The sequence below is a fragment of the Rhinopithecus roxellana genome, chromosome 5 (genome assembly GCF_007565055.1).
Source record: "Rhinopithecus roxellana isolate Shanxi Qingling chromosome 5, ASM756505v1, whole genome shotgun sequence".
Classification (NCBI taxonomy): Eukaryota; Metazoa; Chordata; class Mammalia; order Primates; family Cercopithecidae; genus Rhinopithecus; species Rhinopithecus roxellana.
The window spans coordinates 173,353,005-173,363,286 of record NC_044553.1 but is presented as its reverse complement, the minus strand read 5'-3'; the positions used below and the strand labels follow the sequence as shown (position 1 = coordinate 173,363,286).

At 37.2% G+C, this 10,282-nt stretch overlaps 2 protein-coding genes across 6 annotated transcripts in view; one reads left to right on the top strand and one right to left on the bottom strand.

The window, feature by feature from the left end:
- Positions 1 to 2,145, top strand: part of SLC24A1 (solute carrier family 24 member 1) — a 38,927-nt gene extending 36,782 nt beyond the window's left edge. Inside the window, exon 8 of the mRNA XM_010355518.2 lies at positions 2,103 to 2,145. Coding sequence (XP_010353820.1) covers positions 2,103 to 2,145 — 43 coding nt within the window. The remainder of the gene's footprint in view (positions 1 to 2,102) is intronic.
- DENND4A (DENN domain containing 4A) overlaps positions 951 to 10,282 on the bottom strand; it is a 134,462-nt gene continuing 125,130 nt past the window's right edge. For 2 of the 5 annotated variants that reach the window (XM_030931292.1, XM_030931293.1), the window contains 6 exons: positions 9,715 to 9,913; positions 9,241 to 9,495; positions 7,113 to 7,230; positions 6,325 to 6,487; positions 6,095 to 6,159; positions 3,667 to 3,803 (listed from right to left, as the gene is read on the bottom strand). In XM_030931292.1, the coding sequence (XP_030787152.1) occupies positions 3,667 to 3,803; positions 6,095 to 6,159; positions 6,325 to 6,487; positions 7,113 to 7,230; positions 9,241 to 9,495; positions 9,715 to 9,913 (937 nt within the window). Of the gene's footprint in view, positions 3,804 to 6,094; positions 6,160 to 6,324; positions 6,488 to 7,112; positions 7,231 to 9,240; positions 9,496 to 9,714; positions 9,914 to 10,282 lie in introns of all 5 variants that reach the window. The other 3 variants (XM_030931291.1, XM_030931294.1, XM_030931295.1) reach the window with 3 other exon arrangements.

Sequence of the window (10,282 nt, the reverse complement as noted above, 5' to 3'; positions counted from 1 at the left end):
CAAATATGCTTGCTTGGAGGCCAAAGGAGCAAGGTAGTATGAGGATGTTAAGATACCAAGTACTGAGGATATGAAGGTAAACTGGTATGCAGCTGCTAGAGAGTTCAGTTTTGAAATAAAGCTTAATCTTGTATCCAGCCAGGAGGAGGCAGCGCATGCTAACTTTAGCACGAAGGACCAGGGTCCTCTCAGAGAGACAGCCTACTCTTTCTCTTCCCGCTCTGAGATCAAGTGCCAAATAGCAGCTTTCAAGTTCTAGTGAGAGAAATAAAAATAAAGCTGGGCTACTGCATATTGCCAAACAAATAGGTATGTTCATACTGCATACTTACGAAGTACAGATTGAGTATCCCTTATCAGAAATATTTTGGACCAGAAGTGTTTTGGATTTCAGATATTTTTGAAATTTGGAATATATGAAAAATACAAACTGGTTGAACATCCCAAACATGAAATCCAAAATGCTCAAATGAGCATTTCCTTTGAGCATCATGTCGGTATTCAAAAAGTTTTGGATTTTGGAGCATTTGGATTCCAGGAGCTCAGCCTGTATTTAGAAATGAAGAATAACTTCTATATAGAGCTGGCTAATACTTGCTGGTTGCACTGAAGTATCATAGTAATTATCAGCATAAAGTAAAAATAAGTATTTAATGCCTAAAATGTTGAACCAAAGTTTTCTGGGACCATTTCTCTAAATACACAAATGGAGAGACATACTAGAAAACCTTACAATTAAATATGCTGGTGGTGTTAGGGTTTTAGAGCAAAACAAAAACCAAAACCCCAAGAAAGTCAGGGAAAAGAAGACAAAAATCAGAAGATGAACAGCTGCATATTTCTCCACCTAACACTAGGAAGAAAAAGTAGAATATCTGAAATATGGTATGGAATACAAATGTGTGTCATTTAGAACATAATGGTAGGACGTAGTAAACAAGCTACATCAGCACAGGACATGGTTTATTGTCAACCATTTAAACATGTAAACAAAACTAAGAGTAAGAAAATAAAAGATGATGTAGCAAAAGGGTATTTCTCTCCAACATGATTGGCCATTATTCTCCAAAATGTACGGTTAACAGAAAATAGAAGAAAAGTTTATATATAGTTATTTTAAATGATTGATATTTTCTGTTTTCTTTTTTTTGAGACAGGGTCTTGCTCTGTAATCCAGGCTAGAGTGCAATGGCGTGATCACAGCTCATTGCAGCCTCAAACCCCCAAGCTCAAAGTGATCCTCCTGCTTCAGCCTCCCGAGTAGCTGGGATTACCAAGCATGAGCCACCATGCCGAGCTAATTTTTATAATTTTTGTGTAGAGACAGGGTCTCTCTATGTTGCTCAGGCTGGTCTCGAACTTCTGGACTCAAGCAATCCTCCCTGATTCGACCTCCCAAAGTGCTGGGATTACACGCCGCCATAAGCTACCACACCCAGCTTAAGAAGATTCACATTTTAATTTTCTTTTGAACAGGTTTACCACTTTGTATTCATGTTTTAGGTTTTATTTTAAAAGACTAAATCTGTGCAATAATATTCCCTGGGGATTAAAATTAGGGGAAATATAACCCTCTCTAAGAGCAGAAACAAAACTTGGGGTGGAAGGAGGAGGTAAAAATTACATTCGCTTTTCCAAATGAGTCTGACTCTTAAAACCATAAAGAAAGAATGGTTTTATCTCATTCTTTTGTCAGCCATTTGAAATCAATAAACGATGATTCCTACATTTTGTTTGTATTACACAAAAAGTAAACAACAATGAAAGCTGTTTTTAAAAGAGAATAAAGACAACCAACCACAAATAGAAGAGAACCCCAGAGGGTTCTTCTGGGGTTCTCTTGGAGGGATGTTTATCACCAGTGCCAAAAGCCTCCCCTCTCAAATATTTCTCTCGGTTGACAACTTTCAAATGATTTAAAGAACATGAAGAACAAATAGAACATGAAGCTTGGATATGAATAGTGAATAAGATTGGAGTGGTATTTACAAAGGAGAGGCAGATACATGTGCCTAGCACCAGATTTTTCAAGTAAACAAGTTCAGCCCCAAACTAACTGAACAGAAGTTTTACATTTTTAAATTCTCTCCATTATTTCCCAGAGTTGAAAGCTGTGAAATGTTTCAGCTTGGTGCTATTCACTAATGGTGTGAACTCAAAGGTGGGTTTTTCTGCAGCTGAACTGATTCTAAGTCTCAGGACTCCAAGATACCTCCAGACCAAGTGTCATGGACTCTACTGGCTTTACACACCTAATTTGGGACTATCCATTTTTTCCTTCTTTAAAACTGGCTAGGGAATTCCTTCACTAATGTAATGTGTGCAAACACACACACATATTGAAAATCTATAAATAATTCTAGCAGCCAAAAGATGTTTTTCCTTACCAGAAATTACCCAAAGAAAGTGACATTAGAAATAATATGACTAAAAATACATTTTTAAAGCCTATTTAATACTCATGATGTCTAAACTTTCAATTTATTGTCTGGTTTCTGGATATTTCTGTATTTTAGATTCTACAGACTTCAGATTCTGAAGCTTGCTGAAAAAACTAAGTTCCTCAATATGGACGACAGTCTATCTGGCTGTACTTTTAGAGGGGAATTTTTCTACTTTTGGAAAAAATTCTGAATATTTATATATAGTATTAACAGAATACCCCAGTAACTCATATTTCAGATAACTATTCTATAGTATAATTTGCATTATACCCAATATTTTAGACATTAAAATAAGGGTAAAATTTAGAATATAATCACTTGTCTGCATTTTCCCAATGTAAGTTTTCATGTAGAATATTAAAATTTAAATTGATATTTGGATTTATAAGCTATTTTCCCTGTATACTATATGCCTCTATTAGCAATAGAGAAAATTTTGGAGTCATGGTATAGTGAACCTCTCTGGCTCTCCTTGCACAAGGCTCCATGAGTCAGTCTGAGCAGTGCACGCTACCCTTGCATGACTCACTCCCCGCACTCAGGCTTAGGGGTACTAACATGCAATCTTAGGACAACACTGACACTAGCACTGACATTTTAAAATTCATTCTCCCAAGTAATAAAAAAAAATATAGATAGATATACACAGAGAGATCTGCAGCTGTACTAATTACTTCAAATAGCAGCAGACAAGGAAAATACACGCTTGCTTGCTTAAGTTTAAATTCATTTTAAGTTTGCTATATTAAATTTTAAAATTAAAAAAATATCAACTTACTATAAACAATTTAAAATATGTATAATACAACTTCATGGTCAAAACATTTGAATAGTCTATGAAAACAGGAAATACTTTCATCTGACATTTCTGTTTAGATTCTATTCATGATTTTTCAATCTGTCTCTTCCAAGAGAAACCATAAAACAGTTGTCATATTTTATGGCAACTAATTTTGTTTAGGGATTTCCTCATCACAAAAATACTTTATTTCCTATTACAGGGGAGTTAAAGAAGAAGAAAAAAAGAAACGAGAAACAAAGTGGCTTTCTCCCCACTTGTCACTATTCTCTTCTTCAAACATTCTGTACATAAGCTGTCTGAATCTTTTGAACCATTTACAAATTGTATTTTCAAAAATTGAAGAAAAAATATTTAGAGTCTAAAAGTGTTATTTTATACACTGACTATACAATATACATTGAATACACATACAAATGCATCTTAAAGATAAGGTTCTCCGAAGGTTTTTCGACATTCCGTCACCCCCGTGCTTGGCGGTCTATCACAGTTGTGTGTACTCTTGACCTGACTAGGTGTGAGACGATCGTATGCCATCTTGTACTCTTTATCAAAAGCATCTGCAAAAATGGATAAAGAAATAAAAGGATAAAGAAATTTAGGTCTGATGTTGAAAACTATCAAGTTTCTGTAATACTACAGAAACACAACATTAGAGGCCAAGAAGGAATCACTAGGACATTTCTGCTATCCAAAGGACCACAGCTGGATTGCACAGACTAGTGAGAAACTTAAAAGGTTTGAAGATGCCAATTTTTAATTTTACCAGGTACACATGTTAAAAACCACCAAATACTATACGCACATTTTTGGTACTTTGTTTTGCATACTCAATAAAAACAGTAAAAATATATAACAGCCTTTTCCCACCAGGATTAACAAAAAGTTTTTTTGCCCATATTTTCTTTACACTAATCCTTTTATGGTTTCATTTATTAAATTTAAATTTTGCTTCGACAGAAATGTTTTTTGGTTTGTGTGTCCTAACTTCCTATATTATGGGATACCTCTGGGAAAATAATCCAAAGATCTGAAATCACCATGTAAGGATTTTTTTTTCCCTTTTCCACATGGCAACAGATGAAGCTAACAGACTGACTTTTATTTTTAAGGACATTATACCAAGGTCTGTGTGCCTTTTCCCCAGAAGATAGTCCACATGTGACAAAAAGGGACAACAGAGGTTTACACGCTTCTGCTAAAAGTTTCTCTCAGCCTAGAAATCATGCTAACTTACTGCTTATTTTAAACACACACTGGAGGAAAATTTGCCCCTCAGAGAGCCAAATGGGGTATGAATTATAACAATGTCACTAAGATCCTATTTTTCTGCTTTGGGGAGGTGACGGCCATAAGAACATCTTTCCTCGCTGAAACAGTACCACAGTGGTACCCATGAAGGCTTGTTTGAGTTGGGTCAAGTGCATAAGCAAGTGAGCTTCTCTAGCTTGGAGGTCCCGAATTTTTTAGACATTCAAGGAAATCCCACCTTTGGCAGAGGGCTACAGTAATATCTGACTACAATCTGGGCTTGTATTAGGTAGGGAATAAAGGGATGGTAACAAGGATCTGAGTAATCCTTTTTGGTATCTTCTCTGTTTCACTATAGTTAAAAGGCCTACCTCAAGTAATACTATTCATGATTTTGGTAAGTTCTGGCATCTTTCTCAAGTGGCTAGAATGACTGTCCCAATGCCATTTAATAGTCTACCTTTCCTGATTTATATATACTTTATATATTATATATGTATATATATTTTTTTGTTAGACGGAGTTTCGCTCTTGTTGCACAGGCTGGAGTGCAGTGGCATGATCTCAGCTCACTGCTGCCTCCGCCTCCTGGATTCAAGTGATTCTCCTGCCTCAGGCTCCTGAGTAGCTGGGGCTACAAGCACGCACCACCACACCTGGCTAATTTTGTATTTTTAGTAGAGATGGGGTTTCGCCGTGTTGGCCAGGCTTGCCTCGAACTCCTGACCTCAAATGATCTGCCCGCCTTGGCCTCCCGCAGTGTTGGGATTACAGGCGTGAGACACTGCGCCTGGCTGATATACTGCCATAGACATTTATGTTGATTTCTGGCTCCCTATTCTGTACTATTGATTTTTCTAGCTCTTCCCCTGGTAGCATTACCCTGATGTAATTACAGTAGCTTCTAGAAAAGGATCACCTTCTGTTGATTTTTTCTTTTTTTATGAGACAAGGTCTTGCTCCAAGCTGGCATGTAGCGGCACCATCATGGCTCACGCAGCCTCGACTGCCCAGGCTCAAATGATACTCTCACCTCACCCTCCCAAGTAGCTAGGACTACAGCCATGTGCCACCACATCTGGCTAACTTTTTTTCTTTTTTTTGTAGAGATGGGGTTTCACCATATTGCCCAGGCTGGTCTCAAACTCCTGGGCTCAAGCAATCCACCCACCCTGGCCTCTCAAAGTGCTGGGATTACAGGCATGAGCCACCGCATCCAGCCCCTTTCAGTTAAATAATTTTTCCTGACTAGTCCTTTTCTTGTCAGATTAACTTTTAAAAATTGAAATATAACCCATATACCATACGATTCACTAACTTAAAGTGTACAATTTAATGTTTTTTTGGTATATTTACAAGATTGTACAACTATCACCACTGCCTAATTCCAGAACATTTTCATCTCACCAAAAAGAAACCTTATACCAGTTAGCAGTCACTCCCCATTCACTCCACCTCTTGGTCCTTAGCAACAACTAATCTACCTTAATATAATTACAGATTTAATATTACTAATAAAGTACAACTACTAATATAAAAATACTCTGAAAACTATTCCATGATATATAAATACTACATATTATATATAAGGCTAAATTACCTATATCAATGTTTTCTCTTCCTAGTGCCACAAGTGAGAGAAACAGTATTTCTCTGTATAAACTCCTAGGGAGAAAAAGTCATGGAGAAAATATTAGTATCCATATAGTCCATATGTTCCCTATGAAAATTTTAATGCTATCGTAAGCATGAGATACTCTAACAAATTACTAAGCAAACAATATGAATCTGCCTAGGAGAACAATATATTGGTCTAAGAGAAGGACTTACCTCTGTCTTTTAAAATGTGGACACTTATTCAGTGTCTCTAAAATCTGACTCATTGGTCCATAGACATCATTCATTTTAATGCTTTTTACCATACTTTTCAACAGTTCCTGGTTAAATGAGTTATCACTTTTTTGCAATAAATGGACCATTGGATATTTTTGGGCTGTAAAAGAACAAAACAACAGATGAAGGAAAATGTTCTGTGTAGAAAGGAGAAAGAAATTAAGCAGCAACTGACAGATATTAAGTTACAAAGCACTAAAAATAAATTAAGAGCAATAGATAAAGAAATAGGAATCCAAGAATGAAGAAAGCAAAAAATAAGACAAATAATGACAAAAAAAAAAATGTCTAAAGCTTTCTGTGGTCTTAAATGGACAATAACTAAAAATACTGTTTCCCTTAATACAGCCTCTGATGCAAATTCTAAATTAGCAGACTGGGATGGAAACAAATAAAAAATAAGTAAAAAGAAGACATTGGGATGAGCAATGTGCTGAAAGCTGAATTCAGCAAAACACAACCAACCCCTCCAGCACATACACAGCACCCCTCAAAAAACCAAACCAAAAAAAACAAAAACAAAAACAAAAAACCCTTAGACCTCCATAGAAGGTAGCACTAAAAAAATCAAACACTCACTCTCAAACAAAAGAGTACGATTTTGACCTGTAAGACAAAAAGTAGTACAGTAAAATAAAAGTCAGTTATACATTGGTTTAAGCTATTTAAAGTAAGTAGAGATTACTCTTATATGAACAAAGTCAGTATTCTATGATGGCACTTACTGTGTGCATTCCAGAGAATGTACAAGGGCTGTCCTGGATCCTGATGTAACTTCATATTGTCCCACAACATTTGTATTAAAACATATTTGCTATCTTCAGACATACAGTGGCGGGGAATCTGTGTTATACAATAAACACTCATTAATGATCCTTATATGATAATTTTTTATAAGTATTTTATAAAAATCTTATATTTTTTAGGATGTGTATGTGCGAGAGAGAAAAGAGAACAGAAAAAGACTGATTTACATACATTTGATATCTACTACAGGAAGATGGGCTGTGTGGAAAAGCTAATGATCTCTAAAGATCAGATATAACAAAGTACTTGAGATCAGCGAGAAAGGGTACCAAGAAGAACTCATCTTGCTCTTCTTGCTCATGATTGAAAGTCACAGAAAGATAAATCCAGGAGTCCCATTCTATATCATCCAAAACTCTGGTCCAGATAACGCTGAGTTCACATCTTTGTCACTCATCATGATGTAGTGAAAATCCAAAGCACATGCACAATCACAGGCATGCAGCACAAGAAGAGAGAAGGCAAGGTTCCTGAACTTAGAGACCACCATTTAGTGGCAGTGGCAGTATATGAAAAAGTAAAGGCACTTTTATAAAACAACATACCAAAAATACAAATGAACATATAACAAACAAATTGCCTAAATGTTAAACAAAAACATCAGGGTAAAGGAATGACAAGAGTGGTAGCACATGATTGCAATATGAATTTCAACAGTCCCCCTTTATCCTCAGGGGCTATATTCCAAGACCCCCAATGGATACGTATAACTGCAGATAGTACTGAACCCTATATGTACTGTATTTCCCTATACATACATACTTATGATATTTATACTTACATTTAATTTATAAATGAGGCACAATAAGAAATAAACAATAACTAATAATAAAATAGAACAATTAAAACAATATGCCAGCATCACTGCTTTGTGCCTTGGGGCCATTAAGTAAAATAGGAGTTACATGAACACAAGCGCTGTGATACCATCACAGTCGGTCTGCTAACAGAGATGGCTACTCAAAGATTAACAGGCAGGTGGCATACACAGCGTGGATACACTGAACAAAGGGATGATTCACATCCCAGATGGGACAGTACCAGATTTCATCATGCTACTCAGAACAGCATGCAATTTAAAACTTATGAAGTGTTTCTTTCTGGAAGTTTCCATTTAATATTTTGAGACCACAGTTACCATGGGTAACTGAAACCTCAGAAAGGAAAACCGTGAATAAGGAGGGACTGCTGTACAGATATCCTCCTAAAAAAGTGTTAGGCTTGGGCTGGACACAGTGGCTCCTGCCTATAACCCCAGCACTTTGGGAGGCTGACACAGGAGGGTCACTTGAGCCCAGGAGTTAGAGGTCACAGTGAGCCATGACTACACCACTGCACTCCAGGCTGGGTGACAGGGTGACACCTTGTGTCAAAAAAAAAAAAAAAAAAAAAAGGCTTGTTTTGAAGGAAATACAAGATGCAAGTGGGCTTAACTCACAAATCTGCCTCCTAAGAGTCATTTCCAGTTTATTCTTGAAGCAATAGCAAAAATTCAAGTACGTTTAATGTAAATTTTAGAAGGCAAAAAAAACAAAAAACAAAAAACTCTTACTGCCAGCCTGTAAGAAGAAAATATTATTTGTAAATACAACTAAAACAATTCTATTTATCTAATGATCCAGATGGCTATTAAATATATTTAGCATAGGCTGGGCGTGGTGGCTCACGCCTGTAATCCCAACACTTTGGGAAGCTGAGGTAGGGGGATCATGAGGTCAAGAGATCGAGACCATCCTGGCCAACATGGTGAAACCCCATCTCTACTAAAAATACAAAAATTAGCTGGGCATGGTGGCACGTGCCTGTAATCCCAGCTACTTGGGAGGCTGAGGCAGGAGAATTGCTTGAACCCTGGAGCTGGAGGTTGCAGTGAGCCGAGATAGTGCCACTGCCCTCCAGCCTGGTGGAAAAGTGAGACTCCGTCTCAAAAAATAAAATAAAAGAAATTCAGTATAAAAACAAACCTTACTTTTTAATCATTAGGAATATGCAAACATTACAGTGGTGACAGAAGCATTCATTGCCTTTTAATTTTTAGTCTCATACCTTTGAATACTTGTTACAGTGCTCAGAAGAAAGAATCAATCCAGGTAAGTTACTCGGCAAGTCAAGACGCCTGAAATACCATACCAGGTTCCAAAAAACAATTGGATGATGGTCCACAAAGTCTGCCACTGTTATTGCATGATCACCTTCATTTTCCAATAAGCTTTCAAGTTCCTTCCATACCACTAAAGGACTAAGATATGGAACAGTGACAGGATCGGGACTTGGAAGCTGCCATTCTAAACCTAAAGAATCCTGTTGAATAAATAAAAACCATAAATGGCAAGTGCAAAATAATACTAAGCCATTAAAAAATTCAATGATTCCCATATGAGTAGAAAAGTAATGTAATTGTATCATTGGATAAGAGACTCTTCTTGGCAATAATAAAGCTAATAAGACTACTTAGGACAAGGGGAACAAAATCATATGTAAGTGATCAATTTCCAAATAAAAATACAACAAAATACATACTGTAGCTCCTTGTAAAGTAGCTGGCAGGCTGCCTGTAGAAATGAGCTTCTGTCTTCCAGTATCTTCCTTATCCAAGGGGCCAGAAGTACTAATACTCCTGGTCATTGGAAATATCGGACATTTTGACATAGCTGTTTTTGATCTATTAGCAGGGATCTGAATACTTCGGGCACAAAAATTTTCCTGCAGTTTAGATTTGCTTGGGCATTGAGAAAAGAAAAAAGCGTATCAGTGTCTAGATTTACTTTACTTCGTCAACAAGGATCATGTTCTCTCTCTCTCTCTCTCTATTTTTAGACAGGGTCTTGCTCTGTCACCCAGGCTGGACGGCAGTGGTGTGATCTTGGCTAACTGCAACCTCTGTCTCCTGGACTCAAGTGATCCTCCCACCTCAGCCTCCCGAGTGGCTGGGACTATAAGCGCATGCCACCATGCCTGGCTAATTTTTGTATTTTTAGTAGAGATGGGGTTTCGCCATGTTGTCCAGGCTGGTCTTGAACTCCCGGGCTCAAGCCATCTGCCCACCTCAGCCTCCCAAAGTGCTGGAATTACAAGGGTGGGCCACCAC